This window comes from Porites lutea, chromosome 3 (assembly GCF_958299795.1).
Source record: "Porites lutea chromosome 3, jaPorLute2.1, whole genome shotgun sequence".
In the NCBI taxonomy this organism is placed as follows: Eukaryota; Metazoa; Cnidaria; class Anthozoa; order Scleractinia; family Poritidae; genus Porites; species Porites lutea.
The window spans coordinates 18,053,498-18,076,110 of record NC_133203.1 but is presented as its reverse complement, the minus strand read 5'-3'; the positions used below and the strand labels follow the sequence as shown (position 1 = coordinate 18,076,110).

Genomic DNA, 22,613 nt, shown 5'->3' with positions numbered 1-22,613 from the left:
AACGTATAACGCATGGAACCCATCGTACGTCATCGTGATGGTTGCGACGTGATTGGCTGTTTTATTTTGGCGCGCAAAAATCTACGCGGCCCCCTTCAAGAAAGAGATTCGTGCTCAAAAAAATCGTAGATGTTGAAGGATGTCGAAGGGACTGTGAAAAGCTTTTTTTGCTTCGCTTTCCTTGAATTTCTTCGGGGCACAATGAACGGTAATATAGTGGAAAAGTTTATCAGGGAAGCGTTGAGTAACGTTTCGCCAAGTATATTTAATGAATTAGTGGCGAATGGAAACACTTCTAAGGTGACAACGCAGGCTTCTTGTACAGCTCACGAGTTGGCCGATGGTGAAGAAGTCGTTTTAGATATCAAAAAACAGGACTTCACTGCCGCACAGTTGTTGCAGCCGAGAAAACCAAAAGAGAAAGCTACTGATGCTCAAAACACATTTAATGTAAGTTAAAGTTTGCTTGCAGCCTAGTCTCACTTATATCAGTTTTCACAACCGAAGTAAGCTTAAATTTAAAATATGAGCTTAAGCTTAAACTTAAGCTTGTCTATATAACTTAAACTTAATTTAACTCGTTTTACACGTCGTGCAGTAGCTTTTTTTTCACGACTAAATTGGTAAGGGTTGTCATTTAAGCAGAACCACAAAGGGCAGTAAAAAGCGAACGTCCATTTAGTTTGCTATTTTCCTAATCCATCTCGCTAATTAAACACCTCGCTAGCTGAACTGTAAAGTCGTGTTCTTTTGGGACCAGAGAATGTAAACAGTAGTTTTTTTGTGATCTAATTAAGCTTAAGTTACACTAGCCTGTTCACAGACCCTCTATTTTCTCTTCAAAGTCGTTCGAGCGCGCGTGATAAAAAAAGAAAAACCGCGGGAGATGTATTGACCGCCAGCGTTTCTTTCTTGCGCACCGCCCTTGCCGATGTTTTCGAAAAGAACGAGAAGAAAAATAAAACGAAGTCTGTGTACCGACTAAAGTTACATAAACGTAGTGACTTCAACTGAAGACAAATACACTGCCTACCGAAGAGTCAGTACTAAATAAAGTTTTTCTCTAAACATTATCAGTCAACTTATCATAACTTATAGCTGGAAATCCTTTCACTGACATACATAAATTATATTATCTACCTACATCTACATTTGCAGTACGTTTTGAGAGAAGCAGCAAAAGTGGTTGGCATCTGGGAAAGTGCTCGATCGTTTAGAGAGATCCCTTCAAAGACAATTGACAAAGTATTATCAAAGGTACTTTTATTTACTCTATTTCAGAAAACTAAAAGCTTTTGACCTGCATCCCAAAAAGGCACAAAATCAGCCTTGAATGCCTGATTGACAGTGGTATGGGAAGCTAGACCTAGCACATTTTCAAATGTTTTACCTCGCAGATGAAAATTAAAAAAAAATTAAAACCAAAGAAAAAAATTAATTGCCAACCTGAGTATAAAGATGCCAGCAGTGAGTCTTAATACCTGAGTGAGAACCAGAGTGCTAGGAGTCCTCACGTGTGTACAAGTTCATTCAATCGTGAATCCTTCTCCGTCTTTGTATTAGAGAGTTAAGCTTACAGTGCTTTTTCGTATGATCATTTTTAGGTGGCAACAGCACTTCCCCAACTAGCAGGATACTCTGCACAAAAACTTGTCAGGAAGAAACTATCAAATGCCTTAACATATCGTCGAAATCACATTAACAACACTAAGTACTGGAAACGTTCTAAAAAGGTATGTAAATGTAAATAATGCAAACTCAAATTTATTCCTCATAAACTAATTAAAACTGCAATTAATGTAAATAAAAATACAAGTCAATTACCTCTCTGGTCATTTATAAGTGATGATAGTTTATCTTATGTCGGGGTTGCATTAAATATTAGTTATCAAATACTATTGTTGTTAGTTATTAATCTGCACTCCTTTCTATTTCGGTAGCTTCAAAAATATGGTAAAACTCAGTTGACAAGAGTAAGGGAAACAGTGGATAACATGCCCCAAGCACCAGAAGTACCAACTGCAAAAACTACTGCAACTATTGTGAAAGACAAACTTGCAACAACCATGTTAGAGACAAACAACAACAGTACTAGCAGTGATGAGGAGGAAACTGACTTTAGTTTTACCAGTGGGTAAGATAGATTTCTTTTTCAATCAAACCCTGTACATGTTGCTGCTGTTATAGTTGTAATTCACAGAAAATTATACGTTTTGGGTTCAAAATTCCTTCAAAAGGCCTAACAATAAATACCCTTCAAAGAAAATACCCAGGGGGTACTCTGAATTTCAAGTGACAGGGATGATTGAATGGGGGCAAAACTCAAAACCCCAAAAATATCCTTATGGCTCTCAACAAAACCAAAAAAAAAAGCAATGAACCAAACCAAAAATTCCATGCCGAATTTCCGAGCCTTAAAAATTTCCAGAAAGTATTGGATATTAAAACAGTCATGTGAATAGTGTGGTTGTAGGTCATATTTGTAGAACGACGTGGCTAGGATACGCGGGCACTACCACAAATCTCCAGATCGATATATCAATACGAAAAACAATCCCTACTTAAATCAAGCCAACTAAAAAATATTTGCCAAATTTTCCTATCCAAAAGCTGTGATCCCTGAATCGAAAATTTCAAACCCAAAAAAAATCCTCCAAGCATCCCTGTCACTTGAAATCCAAAGTGCCCATCTCCCCCACCCCCCACTCCCCCGAGGGCTCACATTTCTTTAATAAATGTCATTGAACTCATTGTCAGGGAAGAAGTTTGGGTGCAGGATGGAGCTACTAAGTTGGCAAGGGCAGCATTTATCAGAGTCTCTGCAAAAGATTGTGAGTATAATCCTATACCAATACTTCCTGTACAACTCTGAATGAAACCATAATGCAATCATACAAAAAAAATTAATGGCCCACCTGTAAATGATAAATATATAGGATCATGTTAATGGTAGTCCCTTTTGAATAGTGGTTCTTCACGAGTTCCTCCACCAAATATAAATTATGGATCAAATTAGAATTCACATAAACATTGGTTTTGAGGGGAGAGGAAAACCGGATCAGTAGACCAAAAACGTCTTGGAGTTATAAAGGGTGAGAACAACATGCATGTTTCACGTCCAGGATTTTAACCTTGGCCGCGTTGCGAAGGCGAGTCAAATTGTTGAGTGCTCCTGCACTTTGCCACCCTAATTACTCCCTAAATTAAGCCGGGGTTGCTGACAGTTCTCAGTGATCTACATAATTTCAATGTTTTTTTCATTCTCCTCCAAATATCCAGCTGATAATGGCAAGCTATCTATGCTGTCAAATTACCACAAGGCCAGTACCACGCATTGCCCTGGAACTAAAATCAAGTTCAATGAAATTAAGGTAATTAAATAAGTAATCAATCCTGCTTTAAATTTGTTTAAATTATCGTGATTGGCAACATTTATGGGCTTTAATAATTTAAAGCTTCTTTTTTTGTTACAAATTACATGCTTTTATGACAATTATGCAGTTCAAATATGGTGAATAATCAACTGTACAGTAGTAATTAATGGCCACACTGGATATTAACATGATCATGCTGTTATCCTTTCTTAACACCAGTACACAACAACCATCACCTTTGTATAATATAGCTCAAAGTGCATGCTATGGAAATGAAGTTTACTAATTTAAAATCAGAAAATTATGTACGTAGCCATAATTGATTTTGTGATCAACATGAAATTTTTTTGAGTAATTAAAGTGGCTTAGCAAGTTCTGGTGAGCATTTTTTATATTCTACATTTTCATTTTCAGTAGCAAAAATAAAGTTAAGGCTTATAATGATATTGTTGATCACGTACATTGCATTAATTTAATCAGCTTGTGGTTAATTTGCATTAAATTCATTTCTTTCCATGCAATTAGAATGGGGAGAAATTCTACTGGCCTCTCAATCAACTATTGAGCAAGCTAAAGAAAACTAAGACAAATGGGAAACGTCAACCCCATGATGAAATTCTCAATGATGATACCGATCAGATTGACAATATTGACAGCTGGCCAGTATTGGATCCCCCTCCACCAAAGAAAGCTAAGACAAATGAGAAACGTCAACCCCTTGAAGAAATTCTTAATGATGATAACTGGCCAGCACTGGATCCCCTTCCAACAAAGAAAGCTAAGACAAATGGGAAACGTCTGGATCCCCTTCCACCAAAGAAAGCTAAGACAAATGGAAAACGTCAACCCCATGAAGAAATTCTCAATGATGATAACTGGCCAGCACTGGATCCCCTTCCAACAAAGAAAGCTAAGACAAATGAGAAACGTCAACCCCTTGAAGAAATTCTCAATGATGATAACTGGCCAGCACTGGATCCCCTTCCAACAAAGAAAGCTAAGACAAATGGGAAACGTCTGGATCCCCTTCCACCAAAGAAAGCTAAGACAAATGGAAAACGTCAACCCCATGAAGAAATTCTCAATGATGATAGCAGGCCAGCACTGGATCCCCTTCCAACAAAGAAAGCTAAGACAAATGGGAAACGTCAACCCCATGAAGAAATTCTCAATGCTGATAGCCGGCCAGCACTAGATCCCCCTCGAACAAAGAAAGCTAAAACAAATGGGAAACGTCAACCCCAAGAAGAAATTCTCAATGATGATAGCAGGCCGGCTCTGAATCCCCTTCCAACAAAGAAAGCTAAGACAAATGGGACACATCAACCCCAAGAAGAAATTCTTAATGAAGATAGCAGGCCAGCACTGGATCCCCTTCCAACAAAGAAAGCTGAGACAAATGGAAAACATCAACCCCAAGAAGAAATTCTTAATGAAGATAGCAGGCCAGCACTGGATCCCCTTCCAATAAAGAAAAAGAGATCTGTTGGGTGGGTCTATGTATCTGAAGAAGCGTTTAAGGCATTCAGAACCCCTGTCTGTGTTCCTGCAGTACTTGCTGATGACAAAAAAAGGAAAAGGGTACCAGCAAAACTTTTTGACATTTAGTTATTTTATTTGGAGATCTGTACATCAGTTTTAGGGTCCAGGCTTGCCTTGTTAAAGGCTTCAAGAATTTGCAGGTAGTAATTTGTATGTTATAAATTATTTAATACTTCCTGCTGGCACACTTATTTTTTATGCCTATTATTAACTACATAGTGAAAACCTTATATGTTGGAAAATGTTTTGCATCAAAAAATATATTGAAGTTTTGAATATATGAAAATCATATATTATGTTATCATGATCAATTAAAGCACCATATGAATTTCATATAGTACATGTATCATTTAGATTAGTTCAATTCTAAATTTGCTTGTATTGGTTGTTGCAAAATAAAGCATTTATCTTATATTAAAACTTATTATTGTTTTATTTATTTTTTCAATAATATTTTAACATAATGCAAATGAGTATCAAATTGAACTATATATTATACATGTATTATAAGTACTTAATAGTAAAATCCATCCAGTTGTCTATTATCAATGCTGCGTTCTGATTGGTTGAGCTATATGTTATAGCCCACTAGTTAAAGCGAAAAGTGCTGGCTTTTTTGGCGGCAAAAAAGGATTAAAGTCTAGCTTTCACTACCTAAAGTTGTTTTATGTTTCTACATTTTTGATCAACTATATAGCTAGTTGGATTTTACTAAAACAATTATTTCTCTCTCCCTCATGGCCTCTAGCTGGGGCATGAGTCAATATTAGCCCATGAGGCCTTTGGCTATTGAATTGAATCTCTGAGAGCCCATTCGGGCTTGAGGAATAATTGTTAAGTAGTTGAAAAAAATTTAATAACCTAAAATGTAATTTTGACGGCATACGTTATGATTATGGCATGGGTTTGATTGATCCAGTCGGCTCCTCGCGTATTTTATTATATCTATTAATTATATACCGTGGAATGGACAATTTTCATTTGTAGTTTCACACCCAAGGGTCTCCTACTCATCTTTGTCTATTTCACATCTTTTTCATGCTCTTCAACAGTGTGAAACACCATGTGAAAGGGAACACCCTTTTCACATGATTTCCACAGGATTTTCACATAAAAATACCACAGCATTTTTTCACATAATTTGTGAAATACCATGTGAAATCTCAAGTGAAAATACTGTGAAATTTTCACAAAATTTTCACTGAGGTTTCACATGATCCCTTCCAGTAGTGTAGCCAGACTCAACCGGAAAAAGTGGCTAGGAGAGTCTCTATTCGAGGATCTTCCAATATTTCCACGACATACAAGCGCATTTGTATTTTTTGTGAAAAGCCAAAATATTTCAAGGGTACAAGGAATCGTGAGCCTTTAGTACAATGCCGAGATATGCGTGCAGATAGCTCTATCAGAAAGATAGCTACACAAAAGAATGACAGCAAGATTCTTGCCCTTGTGTCGCGCGAATTAGTTGCAGCAGAGGCTTGTTATCACAGGACATGCTACAGGAGTTACACTAGACCAGAAGCAAGCAGTATTGTGAACCCTAATATGAGCAGTAAATCTCCGGATGATGAATATGCCCGTCTAGAGTCTGATGCTTACCAAATGCTTTTTGACTTTATCAGGTCAGATGTGATAGAAAACGAGAAAGTCGTAAGGCTGTCTGAGATGACGCAGTTACTTGTACAGTATCTAATGTCATTACAAGCTAAGGAATGTAAGCCATCAACAAAGAAGCATATCAAAAGAAACATAGAAGCAGAATTCAATGAGTTGATCAAGTTTGAAAACTTGCTAGACAACAACCGTGTATTCCTAATCCCTGCTAGCCTAACACCAGTGCAAATCGCCAGAAATGTACTAAATATCCTTATGGCAGAAAAAGAAGACAAAGGCTCAACAACAAAGATCTCAAATATTCAGAAAGCTGCAGCTGACATCCGCGATGCCATTCGAAACGAAGAAAGCAAAATGAGACAGCGCCATAGAGGTCCCTGAAGAGCTAAGTGCATGCGTTTTTGTATACCTTGCTAACTGGCAACAAAGATTCGTCAGAGGGAGAATGTTGTCAGAGTCCAGCGGTTGATGAAGTCGTTCGCGCAAGACCTAGTATTTGGAGTAACCAGAGGGAGGATTAAGCCACCTAAACAAATTCTTCTCTCGTATGCTGTAAAAACTCTTACAAACAATGTTGAGCTAGTGTCTATACTAAACCGTTATGGTCATGGCATTTCTTATTCCCAGCTTGAGGAAATTAACACTGCTCTTTGTATGCAGAAAATGGCAACAACAACAAGTGAAATTCCTCTACCTGCCAATATACAACCTCATGTTAGTACCACATTAGCATGGGATAATACTGACCGTCTCGAAGAGACTCTTTCAGGTGAAGGCACTTCACACCGTGTAAACAGCATAGCAGTACAGGCGAGACATTTTGGCCCCCATCCCCTCACTGAGCAGCCACCTGGGATCACTAAAAGTAAGCAAAGGAGTGTTGAACCACTTGATGTTGTTGCTCTACCCATTTACAATGCAGGTGAACGTCAAGGCCCTAAGCCAAGAGCATATGTTGAAGTAAACAACCAGGAAGCGTTGGAAAATGCCCGAAGAAAAAACCTTTTGTGGGTTTTAGTGCGCCTACATGCACAGATTAACCAGAAAGTTAGTGGATGGAGTGGCTATAACATTTTGGTGTGCAACGAAATTGAGGCTCGTCAAGACAATATCGGATACCTCCCCACCATTGATGCACCTGCCACTAGCATGTCAACTGTTGTAAGAGACGAGGCTGACGTGAAGTCACTGATTGCTTTGCTAGAAAGCAACTGGATAAACCCATTCAGTGCTGAACAGCAGGATCTGGTATGCTTATCAACCGGAAAGGTTGTCACCCAAAAGATAGAGGAAGACTTGTTGGGCGCAAACGCTGTTGGGGAAAAGGCATACAAAGAATTTCGTGCAAAGCGCTTGGAGGCAAATCCACCTGTCAAATTTCATGAGACCATGAAATCAAAGCTGAAGACATTCTCTGATCTTAACAAGAAGGTGAAATTCAAGAGCAAAACAGAAAACGAGATCATCCTAAAAGCTGATAGAGCTCTTTTTGGTCAGATCAGATTACAGCACATTGAGTGTGGCATCAGAAGATACAGATGTCTTCATTCTTTGTGTGTCATTCAAGCACTTAATTCCATCGTCAATATTTTTTAAGTGTGGAACACAAACAAGAGTAAGATACATCAGCATCACGAGTATAGTGCAAGCCCTTGGTCAAAATTTGTGCAGCAGTCTCCTTGGCATGCACGCTTATACTGGTTGCGACACCATGAGTGCTTTTGCTGGGCGGGGTAAGATTGGTGCACTTCGAATCGTTAAAGAACAGAGATCCTTTCAGGAAATGTTTGACCTCTTAGGAGTGGAATGGGAACTCTCGGATGATCTATTTCAGATGGTTCAGAATTTCACCTGTCCTATGTACAGTTCCCGCCCAGGAACAAACAGCATCAATGAGCTAAGATATAGATTGTTCTGTTCAAAGAGAGGTAACATCCAGTCCGACCAACTACCACCTTGCGCTGATTGCCTGTATAAACATGCGTGTCGAGCAAACTATCAAACAGGGATCTGGAGGCGAAGTCTTGAGAACTGCCCTGAAATTCTGAGTCCCGTAAGACATGGCTGGATTCAGGATGAGAACAAGTTAGGGATTGATTGGATGAGTGGTCAGCCAGCTCCTGCAACAGTTTTAGAGCTACTCTCTTGTTCTTGCACAAGATCTTGTAGGCTTCCGAACTGCAGCTGCCTTGCGAATGGTCTTAAGTGCACAGACATGTGCTGGCTATCTGAGTGTAATAACAGGCGAGAAGAACAAGCTGTCACAGTAGACGTCGATGCTGATGATGACGAGAGTGACATGATTTATTGCCCACAGAATACAGTCATTGCTAGTCGTTGCTACACTTAAACATATGACTTGCTAAATGTGCACCCAAAATACATAAAAACAAATGGTCACTGTAAGAGGAATTATAACATTTTGCATGTTACCCTTGGACGTCCAAAAAGTATGGCTTCGCAGAAAAACCACAATGAATGCTTTTGCCGGAAGAGTTTGCAACTATGGATTTTTAGTTTACAGTTTTGAGAGCAGCTGCTTTTACTTTAGTTAATATCGACCCTCTGGTTCAAAGGGCTACTTCTCTATGTTACCATGGCAACAAACACCAGAATTCATCTAATTTTGATACAAAAGCCTCGAAAATCACTTGCAAAACAGTGGTACCACAATGAATGCTTTTGCCAGAAGAGTTTGCAACTATGGATTTTTAGTTTACATTTTTGAGAGCAGCTCCCTTCACAGCTTGAATTATTAGGATTTTGCATGTTCCTTCCAGGTTTGATCGTTTTGGGGCACTTCAGGGGACAAAATTGGCATGTTTGAAAATCAAAGATGGCGGATGCAATATGACCGCCAAAAAGGTAATGTCATAGTATAGCAGCCTCATAGGTAGTTATAACACCCGAGTTAAACTAGTATGCAGTTGTCATATAGAACTATCATTTAACAGTTTTTTCAAACAATTCATCTTTATTACTTTAGTTAATATCGACCCTCTGGTTCAAAGGGCTACTTCTCTGTTACCATGGCAACAAACACCAGAATTCATCTAATTTTTTGCTACAAAAGCCTCGAAAATCACTTGCAAAACAGTGGTACCATTCAATCATCTAAACGTGTCCCCCAAAAATGGGAAAAACGTAAGGAAAAACTTGTGTATGTACATTTATTTGACATTGTAGAAAGCCGAGTGACGTCATTTCATCACGTGATAAACCCTACAAAACTACTCATTTGACGTGGTTATCATACATTAAAATAAACTAGAGGAGTCATAGTTTTTAAAAATATAAGCCACTCTTCGTCCCTCTTTTTGGTACCAAATCATCAAATTTGAGGTCCTGGCCCATGGACTAACAGTGATCCTTCTCTCTTAAGCGACAGTCTCTCTTAAGAAAAATACACACTGATTCATGGCATGTGTAGATTGAAAATTTATTGCAAAAACTGAAATGGCCAATTAGTTTTATTCTTGACCTAGTAATGACTTATAGATGAGGATTACTTAAAATAATTTTGGATCTGGATATTGGGCAAGGCTTATAAAACATACGGGGTCACAAGCCCCCCTTCCTAGGCAGAGGGGGTACATGGAAACGTAAAAGTACGGAGCCCAGTAAGTGCCATTCAAATTTTGCGCTCAATTTTTTCTGTCTTGACTTTTTTCTCGCCTTTAAGTTTTTTTCCCGACTTTTTTCTTAACTTTTTTCTCGACTTTCCCCCCTGACTTTGGAGTAAATCCGCTGACATTTAAGCGCAAACAAAATGGCCGCAAGAATTTTTCGTTATACGATGGTGCTGTCTATAGTAATTCCCTCTACATGTGTTCTGCCAGGCTATTTCTCTCTCCCAGCACATGCAGAACGTGACGACATAATCGACCACTTCTTTCATCTAGGTCTGGGTTACAGCGAGATCTTGATGTGTTTGTTTCGTTTGCACGGCATTTGCTTACTTTTCGGGTACCTTATCTAGGGACAGCAATATCGAGAGGAATCCTGTTTTAAAGGAACGACAACCACTGTAAAATCATCCTTCATCCCATGGCAGTTACCTATTCATAGCCTAAATATAATAGTAGTTCCCTCCTCCTTCCCCTTCCTCACCTTGATCCATCTGGAAATTGATATTATTGACTTTGAGTAGCTCAGTAATAACTTAACTTATAAATTAGGTGTCTAAGTAGGTTTCCTCCCTAAACCTTAACAACCATTGTGTTTTTAAAGTACTTTGTCACAAATAAAGGACAGTTTATTTGATTCATAGGTTTTGCTCAAAAGTTTCATATTGCAGACTGGGGTACATGCCCCACATCACTGGAACGGAAAAAAGATTACAGTTCATTATTTACTGGGTTGGCCGAAACAGGTAGAACTGAAGTGACCTGGCCTTAAGCGATTTCGTTTTGAAAGAAAGGCGTTCGATGAAATACCGGGCATTGAAATAGTGAGGTTCTTCTTGAGAATTAACAAATCAAACGTTTATTACAAATTACATGAAGCTATCAACAAAGATCGCTTCTACAGTAATCGGCCAATCTCTGTTGACTAAGCTGCCCGTGTCTGGACAGACACCATGGCTTGCTTGGCTGCTTCTAAAGGTGAGTAGCTCACTAACTAGTCAAACCTAACCTGTCTGTCTCTTTGTCCAGAATTCTGCTAGCTCAGGGAAGCCACGACAATCTGAACATAAACAAAGGAAACTTGTCTAACATCCTTGTTCTGGCAAGGACCCTGGCGAGTTCAAAATGAAAGCTCTCAAATAAACAGTTATTCACTAAAGCTAAGTCATTTTCTGCTTTGATAACATGGCCCTTTTTTTAACTGCTTGAAATTGGAAATTTCCTTTAATGACCGAGCAAGTTAGTAAACAACTAACAGGGGCGTAGCGAGCCAATAAACCTGTAGGCCCGGGCCTACAAATTTTTTGTTTGATCACTCTACCTTTGTGTAGATATTATATACGCTATAAACGACAGGTAAAATGAGAATTTGGTCGCAAGTGACAAATTGTCTCTCACCGTCATCGTAAAGCTAAAATCACTATATAGTTGGTGCCATCCTGTGTTATTGGAGTTTTACAAGACCTAGCACTTTGTAAATCTAGTGTTTCGAACTTTTAGTAAGTCAAGATGCTGTATTGCTGGTTTTATACATTTCTCCTTGCAAGTTTGCGATTAACGTTTGCCCCCCCCCCCTCCCCTTCCTTACATCATCTACGTCAGTTCATACGAGAGACTGGCAACATGCTATTATACTAAATCATCAATGCTCTGAAGTAAGGTAGAGTACAAGGTGACTGCATCTTCGGCTGTCTCAGGCATATCAAGGTTTTGTTCCTGCATTATAATTGATGCTAACTGAGTGAACTCGACACAACAGCCACTTTCTGCATACCTATAGCAACATCTTTGCTCCGCAAGTTCAATATCATCAATGTCCACATCTTGTTTAAGGTCTTCTCCTCCAGTGACGTCTGGCACAAAATAAAGCATGTCTGGTCGACCCCTTGGAGACTCAGCATTGTTCATTGGCCTTACTTTATGTAAGTTCCACAATACAGCCACTTTATAAAGCTCTTTGCGAATGAGAGGCATGAAGCAAAACTTAAGACATTCAGCCTGTACTGCATCGTTTGCGCAGTAAAGACAGAGTCCCTCATATCTTTGAAAAAACGGATCCACCAGTCCGAGCAGCCTCTTCTTAGAATACCCCACCAAGCCTCTATATGCAGATTAGCAACGGATTTTACATATAAGAAACTTTTATCTCCAGCCTAACTGTCGTCCCCATCACGTCTAAAGAAGCGCTGTACAGCAGCGACATAAACATTCTCTGTTCCCCCATCACCACGTATTATCTTGGCAGTTCCACCGATTTACCTGATAGTGTCCACAAAATATTGGGCTATGATAGAGGGATCATTGTTAGAAGGACCAACCTCTAACCACATGATTCTTCTGCTATAGCCGTCAATTGCACCTTGTACACAAAAACCAAACGGTTTCAACTTGTCATATCCATCAATATGCCATATGTGATTAGGACCTTTTGTGCCGTACTGCCTTCTCCGGAGTCTCCAACTTGATCTTGCGGACACACCATAAGGATCTAATATCTTCATCAATTCTCTAACTGTCTCTTCGCCAACAACTAGCCCGTGATCAACTACCAGCCTCTGAGTCATTTGCCTATACCCAGTAGTGCTACCACTGCCTCGTAGTTCCTCCTCGATAGCTTCGCAAACCTGCCGTGGATCAGTCCTATTAGCTCTTCTTCCAAGACCACGACATCTCAGTATTTGCTTTAGTTGACGAATACTTAAGCAAATGCCGTGCAAAAGAAACAAACACATCAAGATCTCGCTGTAACCCAGAACTAGATGAAAAAAGTGGTCAATTATGTCGTCACGTTCTGCATGTGCTGGGAGAGAGAAATAGTCTGGCAGAACACATGTAGAGGGAATTACTATAGACAGCAACATCGTATAACAAAAAATTCTTGCGGCCATTTTGTTTGCGCTTAAATGTCAGCGGATTTACTCCAAAGTCAGGGGGAAAAGTCGAGAAAAATGTAGAGAAAAAAGTCGGGAAAAAAGTCGGGAAAAAAATCGAGAAAAAAGTCGAGAAAAAAGTTGAGAAAAAAGTCGGGAAAAAAGTTGGGAAAAAGTCGGGAAAAAAACTTGAAGGCGAGAAAAAAGTCGAGACAGAAGAAATTGAGCGCAAAATTTGAATGGCACTTACTGGGCTCCGTATAAAAGGCACAGGGAGGAGCAAACTATTTATTAAGTTCGAAATATTCGATTTTTATATTTGCTTTGGTTGCATATTTGTTCTCTTTTTGTGGCAACACCAAGATTTAGCCTTTTTTGGGGAGGGGAGGTCATCTTAAAATTCAAACCAAAAGTACTTGGAAAATATATAGTTCTTTTAGGGGTAGTATTTTAGGGGTATGATTTCATTGGCACCTTCATGTAGCTCTCTGTAGCTTTTATTTTAAAGTACCCCTGGGGTCAAACATGAGAAAGGACACAATAACAGCAGAATGTATTAATAGTCCTTATCCTCACTAGTGATTTGCGCTTGTGTAGCTACCGATTTGGCCCCAAAAATGCAGTCGCGAAGGACCTGGCGACGAATTAGCATTTTTATATAAATAGGCGTAATATATTTTTAATTAGACTCGCCTTGCAATCAACCGGACACAACCGTTGAAAGATAATGTAAAGAGCCGTGTTAAGATGTGTGGATTACCCAACAGAATTGTAAGTAGCATTTCGCTGCGAATATTTCAGCCTTTAAGTGCAATTTCATACTTAAAACACAAATCTTTCATTTGCTTTGCAGTTTGACTGTTGCCGATTAAGTTACCGTTGGCAACCAGTTCGGAAATAAAGTGGTTATCTGTACATTGTTGTAGCCTTCAAATTTAAGAAACGCTTTGCTACGTAAGCGCGAATCAGTCAAAAATTCTATTGGATCGAAGGTTACACTATCAACTGCGGGATCCCGAAGGACAGCATAGTGGTAAAACAACCGGCCTCCAAGAACAACTGACAGCAAAACAAGTGACCAACCGATCTTGGAATCATTACAGTCATTTAAATTCATGAGAGAAACGCATCATTTTCCAGAACAACCGACTGCCATAAAGCGAGCGACTGACAGTTCTAGAAATTATTTCAATTTACACCTTCACTTTGCAATGCCGTTCGAATTCTTAATGAGTTGATGGAAGAATTTGAAGCGATTTTTGCAGTAAAACCGGGACTTGAAAGACTCGAAGCAGTGTTGAATTTAGTGGAATCGAAGTACAGATCTGTTAAAAAGCAGCAAGAGACGATCTTAGACAAGTTAATTGAAGAAGGCGCTTCATCGGAGGATGAATTGGTGTTAACGAACCGAAAACTCGGGGACAAAGTCAAAGCTGATTTCCTCCAAATCACCTTGAAATTTGCAGCATATCAAAGCGAAAAGGCTCTTCCAAAAGGTCCTGACCACACAGAAACCTTGAAAACGATGACCTCTGCAGTTGACAAAATGGCCGTTGCAATAGGAACAAAACCTAGCAGCCTAGAGCGGTTGACAGTTCCGAACTGGGACGGAAGTTGAAGAACGTATCAAACGTGGAAAAGGGAGTTTAGACACTGTGTGGAAAAATATGGACAAGACGAGGACGAGCAACTTCAAAGATTCTGAAAAGCGATGCCCAAAGGCTTCTTCTGGACAGATCAAGTCAAGACCTGTAAAGGCATTAACCAAGCCTGGGAAATTCTTGAAACTGAATTCGCAAATGAGCGAAAACTTATGGATGAACTGTTAGCTGAAATGAATAATCTCAAACATGTTAAACGGGACTCTAAGTCACTCACGCGTTACGCCACGACGATTTCTGTATTTGTCAATGATATGGAAGACAATGGCTGCACCGTGTTGGAGGGGTCAGAAGCTCCGTTCTTCATGTCTCAGCTTTTATCAAAGCTCGATCCAAGAGACAATACAAACTTTGGAAGAGAGATGCAAAGAGCGGGAAAATAAAAAAATGTGTCAAACCTGGTAACGTGGTTACATCAAGAGGCAACTCTTCGTTCCAGAGGCAAACCAGACAATGAGAACGCCGACGAAAAGGAACATACCCACCGACGACCAACCTTTAGAAGAACAGAGAACCATGCTGCTAGCAATGATAGAACTCCTGATCAAGAAGCGTGCCCACTCGGTTGTGCGTGGAAACATCATTTGGCTGCCTGTCCGCTGTATCAAAGTTCAACTGTAAATCAAAGATGGGACGTAGTGAAACAGAGCAAAAGATGCTGCAAATGTCTTAGACCCCATCACACGAACGACTGTAAGAAGCCAGATGGTACTACCTGCGATAAATGCAAAAAGAACCATCACCGTTCTCTGTACAACGAGACCATCAATTCAAATCTAAGCCCAAACGCAGTGCCTTTCCGAATGCAAGATGTTCCTGCAGAAGGCAATACCAACTGTGCCGCTGACCACAAGAAAGATTTCAAGCTCATCACTGGTTTATGTCCTGTTCAAAAGGTCAAAATTATGGACTCAGGTGGAACGCTTGTTGAAATGCTTGCGATGATAGATTCTGGATCAAACACAAGTCTGCTACCTAAAAACGCAACTGAACAACTGGGAATAGCCGGGACAGCTACCCATCTTACTATGAACCTAGCAGGTGGAGAGAAGAGGTCTGAAACGTCAGAAATCATTGAGATCACTCTTGCCTCGATATCGAAGAGGATATCAGAAAGACCCTAGAAGTATACACCATAAAGAGACCTTGTAGTGCCGCGAAGACAATCTCAAAGGGAACTATTGAACACTTCCCCCATCTCAAACCAATTGCGAACAAACTGCATCTTTCTGGTGGAACAATAGATCTTCTAATTGGTACAGATTTCGTCGATGCCTTCGTCGACATTCATACCTTGTCCGGGGAACCAGGAGAGCCGATTGCCAAACGTAACTGTTTTGGTTGGTACGTTTTAGGACAAGTTAACAGTTCCAGGATACAGTCTGTTGAAGTCAGAACAGTGAGCATTGAAGACGACATTAAGAAACTACTTTATCAGGACACGCTGGGAGTTAAACCAACAGAGCTGTGCACATGTAGTGAGAACGCGCTACGAGAAAACAAGTTCGTCAAATCTCTGTCTAATTCAACCCAATTGTAGATGGAAGAATCCAAGTAAGAATGCCTTGGAAACAGAATGGACCCCCAAACGCAGCAATTATGACATCACCTTCAAACGAATGCAGTCTGCCGAGAAATCGTTCCAGAGAAAAGAATGTTTCGCAATCGTAAATGACGAGGTACAAAAGCTGTTAGAACAGGACTTTGTAATGAAAGTTCCTACGGAAGAACTTGATCAACAGTCAACCCGAATGGTATCTGCCGTTGCAAGCAGTCTTCACACCAGAGAGAACCACTAAGGTCCGCCTTGTTTTCGATGCGTCTTCAAAAGGCCACGACGGTCTTTCCCTTAACGATCACCTCGAAAAAGGACCTAATTACATTAACAGTCTTCCCAATGTACTTATGGCCTGGCGATGGAACGAAGTGGCTTACTCTGGTGATACCGAAAAATGTTTAATCAAGTCCTAGTGCACCCTGATGATCAAGTCTTTCACAGATTCTTGTGGAGAAGCGACGAAAGTGAAACGCCCTCAGTCTTCCAGTGGCTCAGGTTAAATTTTGGCGACAAGCCAGCACCAGACATCGCCATGAACTCCATTAATTACCTAGCTCAAGTCTCGCAAGTTGAATTTCCAGATGCAGCCCAGGAACTTCAAGATCACGCGTACGTGGACGATATCGCAGGCTCAAAAAGAAACTTGACAGAAGCCAAGAAAATAATCAAAGAAATTGACACCGCCCTTGGAAAAGGCCAGTTTCAAATTAAGGCGTGGCATTCCAACTGCTCAGAAATTGACCAGTCTAGTGGTGAGAGATTTACAGATCTGCTTGGCCACAAATGGGATGAAGAAGACAAATTTACCTTCAAGAAAGAAAACGTGGTTGGCCTACTGGAGGGCTTCTCCAAAAGAAGCTGTCTGAAGTTTCTCGCTCAACTCTGGGATCCTATCGGACTTGTTTCACCCGTTACTATCAAGTACAGAATTGACTTGCAGGGATTATGGAGTTCAGGTTACAGCTGGGACGACATCCTTCCCGAGAGTATTCAGCAAACATGGTTAGCGAATGTCCAGTCCATAAATGATCTCCTGTCATTTCAGTTTGACCACAAGCTAAAACCAAACAACACAGTGGGCATGCCTCAAATTCATGGATTCTCCGATGGTGGTGAGCAGGCTTATGGTGCGGTCATCTTCCTACGGTGGAAACTTGCTGGCGGAGACTATCATTGTGTTCCAGTCATGGTAAAGGCTTTCGTCGCACCTCTGAAGAAGAAGAGCATCCCGAGATTAGAATTGTTGGGCTGTTTAGCACTTGCACGCATGTACGTTACATGTGTAAAAGCATTGGAGTTCGCAAAAGCCCAGGACTGGGAAAGATTCTTCTGGATTGATTCATCAACCGTTTTGTCCTGGGTCAGAACGCCACCACAGGAAGTCAGGCCTTTCGTATCTGCTAGAGTGGCTGAAATTCAAGAGATGATTGGGGCAGACCCAATATGCTACATCAAGTCTAACAACAACCCTGCAGATGCTCTAACGAGAGGAATCCATCTTAATCATCTCATGAAGTGGTCAGAGGGACCATCCTTCCTAGAGTTGCCAGAAGAAAAGTGGCCCAGTGCTCAAGACCACACCCGAGTTAACACTCATGTGGACGACCTCGACGCTTTAAGAGAGAGGAAAACATTTCGGAAAGAGGAGAAAGCCGGTAAACATCACAGTGTCGCGGCGGAAGTATGTCCTGAACTAGATCAACCTGGATCTGAAGAAAATCCTATCCTTTTACACTTGCTGAAAACGTGTTCTACGTACTCCAAGATACGGAGAACTCTAGCCTACGTCGGTCGCTTTCAGCTCAGGAACTGAAGGCTGCCGAGACCCATCTTCTGAAGTGGAGTCAATTTTACGTCAACGAAGACAGCTTGGATAAGAAACTGGTAGCAAAGAGGGATGAAGATGGCCTTTTTCGTGCGCATGGTCGACTTGAAGATATCAGATGTCTCCCGGAAGAGTTGAGAAAGCCTATTATCTTGCAAAAAGACCACCCTTTTGTGATCTTGCATCTGTGTGACCTCCACGAACGACGTGGGCATTGTGGCTATAAGAGTTTAATCCACGAGGCCAGAAAAAGATTCTGGATCATTGGACTCCGCAGAATGGCTAAGACCGTCACCTCAAAGTGTGTCATGCAGAAAACTACGGAAAAGGCCTCTCAACCAGCTCGTGGGACAGATTCCAAACCTAAGAGTAGCAGCTGGCTTCCCGGCATTCTCAAACACTACTATGGACATGTTTGGGCCAGTACAGATCAAGCTCGGCCGCAAAACTCTGAAAGAGGCACAAGTGATCATCTTCGCTTGCATGACATCACGTGCGATTCATCTTGAGCTGGTCACCAATAAAACTTCAGACGCATTCTTAATGGCCTTTCGATAGTTTGCCCGCCTACGCGGACACCCTAATGTTTGCTGGTCAGACCGTGTTACAAATTTCGTGGGTGCCCAAGGTTACCTAAAGGAAATCACACAGAACTGGGATATTCCTGGGGTAAAGAGTGTTCTCTGTAATAAATTTAGCTGCGAGCTCAGATGGGAATGGAATACACCTCATGCGAGTCACCAAAACGGAGTTGTTGAAACCCTAATTAAGTCAGTCAGACAAGCATTTAATGCCACTTGCAAGAACCAAGCCTACTCCGAGGAACAATGGAGAACAATTTTGTCAGAAATCACGTACATGGTCAACGGACGACCGCTGTACCCCAGTTCCGACGATATCTGGGAGGCCCCATCGATCACTCCAAACGACCTACTTCTAGGCCACTACAATCCACCACCACAACCAGAACCAGAGGAAAGAACCAATCCGCGACAATTACTCAGGAGCACCCAAAACAGAGTTGCTGATTTCTGGAGGAGCTGGATGAAGTATTTCGCCCCAAACTTGTTACCGAGGAACAAGTGGTTTCGCGTGCGAGATAACACCCAGATCGGTGATCTTGTATTGGAGCTGGATCCCAAACACAAAAGATGTGAATGGAAAATGGCGCGTATTGTAGGCACATATCCTGGAAATGACGGACTTGTCCGAAAAGTGAGAATCAAAACAAGAGACGGAGAGTACGACAGACCTATTCACAAACTGTGTTTGATTGCGACAAAGGAAGAGCTCAATGCAGGACTACTCTAGTTTAAATTAATTCAAGAACAATGAACAATTGCATGATTCTCCGGTCTTAAATGATAAACCGTTGCTCAATTAGAGCTACTGTAAGCTCTTAATTTCCGCACTCGGGCGGAGTGATTTGCGCTTGTGTAGCTACCGATTTGGCGCCAAAAATGCAGTCGCGAAGGACCTGGCGACGAATTAGCATTTTTGTATAAATAGGCGTAATATATTTTTAATTAGACTCACCTTGCAATCATCCGGACACAACCGTTGAAAGATAATGTAAAGAGCCGTGTTAAGATGTGTGGATTACCCAACAGAATTGTAAGCAGCATTTTGCTGCGAATATTTCAGCCTTTAAGGGCAATTTCATACTTAAAACGCAAATCTTTCATTTGCTTTGCAGTGTGACTGTTGCCGATTAAGTTACTGTTGGCAACCAGTTCAGAAATAAAGTGGTTATCTGTACATCGTTGTAGCCTTCAAATTTAAGAAACGCTTCGCTACGTAAGCGCGAATCAGTCAAAAATTCTATTGGATCGAAGGTTACACTATCAACTGCAGGATCCCGAAGGACAGCATAGTGGTAAAACAACCGGCCTCCAAGAACAACTGACAGCAAAACAAGTGACCGACCGATCTTGGAATCATTACAGTCATTTAAATTCACGAGTGAAACGCATCATTTTTCCAGAACAACCGACTGCCATAAAGCGAGCGACTGACAGTTCTAGAAATTATTTCAATTTACACCTTCACTTTGCAATGCCGCCGAAAGTTGATGTAAAAACCCTCACGGGAAAAATGAACAATGCCGTTGGAATTCTTAATGAGTTGATGGAAGAATTTGAAGCGATTTTTGCAGTAAAACCGGGACTTGAAAGACTCGAAGCAGTGTTGAATTTAGTGGAATCAAAGTACAGATCTGTTAAAAAGCAGCAAGAGACGATCTTAGACAAGTTAATTGAAGAAGGCGCTTCATCGGAGGATGAATTGGTGTTAACAAACCGAAAACTCGGGGACAAAGTCAAAGCTGATTTCCTCCAAATCACCTTGAAATTTGCAGCATATCAAAGCGAAAAGGCTCTTCCAAAAGGTCCTGACCACACAGAAACCTTGAAAACGATGACCTCTGCAGTTGACAAAATGGCCGTTGCAATGGGAACAAAACCTAGCAGCCTAGAGCGGTTGACAGTTCCGAACTGGGATGGAAGTTGAAGAACGTATCAAACGTGGAAAAGGGGGTTTAGACACTGTATGGAAAAATATGGACAAGACGAGGACGAGCAACTTCAAAGATTCCGAAAAGCGATGCCCAAAGGCTTCTTCTTGAAGAAAGTCTAATCTTGAGGTTCTTTTTGAAATCTACAAACTTTAAGTACTCAACTATGTCTCCAAATAGCCATTCTACAGAGACTCTCACAGAGCTCATAGTCTTATTAAAATTTACCATCCACGGGGTGAGTATCATGTTTCTAAAAGGGGTCTGGAGGTGCACCCTCAAAGGGTACGTGAGGTCTCCATAAACACACAGTGGATGACCCGCTGGCCCAGGTGAAAAAGCATAATGTTGCATATCTTGAAGAAGATTGGAGTCTGCTAGCATAGCAGAGTCGTGTTGTCTGCCCTCTATAAAAAACAAAAAAGACAAATTAACATTTAGATTAAAAAATTTTCAGGTCTTTTACTGAAGGGTAATTTAATATTCCATTTCCCTTACCGATTGGTCCATACATATTTGCAATAATTCCATTTGGTAATGCCACAGATTGGAATTTTGCACCATGAACTTTTTTGTGCCCATTGTAGACAATGCGCTTATTTTGGCCGGGCTTGCTTATTGGTCTAACCGTCCCATCAATAAAGCCAAAACTGTTATCCCAGGGGGACCGTTATCCCAGGGGGATCCCTTAGCTGTTATGGCATTACTGTATATTTCCAGTGAATGAGGGTATAGGATGGTATCATTCCACTCCAAAATTCTGTGACTGTGTGCCTGGTAGATGTCGATCATGTAGTTGTTTATCATGCACAACACTGGAACAGGTTTCCCAAAGCGAGCTATCATGTCTGAATATCGAGAAGGATAGCTGTCTCTTTAGAAAAATGCAAAGAGCCTCCAATCCGCTACAGATACTTTTTTGATAGCACTGCACTACCTCAGGAATCCCCAATACTTCAGTTAGAAATAGTAAGTCGTTCTTGTAGAAGTGAAACTCTGAAAGGCACTCGTTGTCTTCCAAATCATTGAAGTCAAAACCAGGATAAGAATTGTATGGAAGATCGAGATTATTGGACCTGTTTATATCATACAGGAGTAGAAGTTCCTCATCGTTTATCGCACCATCATCGTGGCTAATCAAAAGTTGATTTCGAATTTCTTTAAAAGACATCATTAGCGGCATTTTGTAATGGCTGCTTAACTGTTTAGAAATTCCCGCAACAACGGCGTTCTCTCCCCAGTCTTTTTGCGGGTTTTGGAGTCCCCGTCGCCGTCCCCGTTTTCGTTGCTTTAAGTCCCTACTTACTACTTTTTAACTGCATCATTTATAAACCCCAAATTACTGATATATATATATTGCTTGATTTAGGTTTTAAGCTTTTTTCCTACCTAGACATTGGAAAAATCCAATGGCACCCTTTGACTGTAGACAGTGTCTCAAGTGGAAGATATTTTTTACCGCAACTATCTGGTTCTAGTGTTAGTCTTCGTCAAATGTCGTCTGCACATGTCCGGCCAAGAGATATATTTGTAAGCCAGGAATACAAAATCAAATAAGAACAACGTTACTGTCTTGGACACGTTTCCTGGTTCTTCAACTTCAACATAGGGAATGTCATACTCTAGAATTCCTTGCACAAAATATGCATTTTGTGAAGAAAGAGATCACTACATGTGAGAAAGTTGTTGTTATGCGATATGTACGCTGTTAGTAGTCACGTTTTAGTTTCCAAATCATTCTTAAATAGCGCTACTCATGCTGCTTATGTAACTTGCCTGTTGGTCCTGATGGGAAAAGGGCCACAACCTCAGCGAAAAGCAGGCAAAAACGTCTGAGAAACATACTACACAGCGAACAGAACACAACTCTTTGAACATGTGCTTTTTTATTGCCAGGCCGCTCGGGCTAATGGGGAATTTACAAGATTTGCTTCCAGTCTATCATGATCACACAGATAATATTAGAAACATATTTTTCATCAAATAGCGTTCGTTAAATAGTACTCTCCAATCAATTTGTGTTCTTTC

The 22,613-nt window shown here is 40.7% G+C and overlaps 2 protein-coding genes and 2 pseudogenes across 2 annotated transcripts; 2 read left to right on the top strand and 2 right to left on the bottom strand.

Moving 5' to 3' along the window:
- The first annotated feature begins 564 nt into the window (after positions 1–564).
- Positions 565–5,179, top strand: LOC140930641 (uncharacterized). The gene is made up of 6 exons (XM_073380360.1): positions 565–1,257; positions 1,605–1,733; positions 1,941–2,134; positions 2,758–2,831; positions 3,280–3,371; positions 3,900–5,179. The coding sequence occupies exons 3-6, from the start codon at positions 1,995–1,997 to the stop codon at positions 4,980–4,982; spliced, it is 1,389 nt and encodes a 462-aa protein (XP_073236461.1). The 5' UTR covers positions 565–1,257; positions 1,605–1,733; positions 1,941–1,994; the 3' UTR covers positions 4,983–5,179.
- Positions 5,180–12,312: 7,133 nt separating this feature from the next.
- Positions 12,313–13,102, bottom strand: LOC140931765 (uncharacterized; annotated as a pseudogene).
- A 3,540-nt stretch (positions 13,103–16,642) lies between these two features.
- Positions 16,643–19,384, top strand: LOC140931764 (uncharacterized). Its single transcript, XM_073381507.1, has 4 exons — positions 16,643–16,877; positions 16,983–17,903; positions 18,014–18,486; positions 18,632–19,384. The coding sequence occupies exons 1-4, from the start codon at positions 16,643–16,645 to the stop codon at positions 19,382–19,384; spliced, it is 2,382 nt and encodes a 793-aa protein (XP_073237608.1).
- Positions 19,385–20,609: 1,225 nt separating this feature from the next.
- On the bottom strand, positions 20,610–21,768 carry LOC140931763 (uncharacterized; annotated as a pseudogene).
- Between the last annotated feature and the right edge of the window lie 845 nt (positions 21,769–22,613).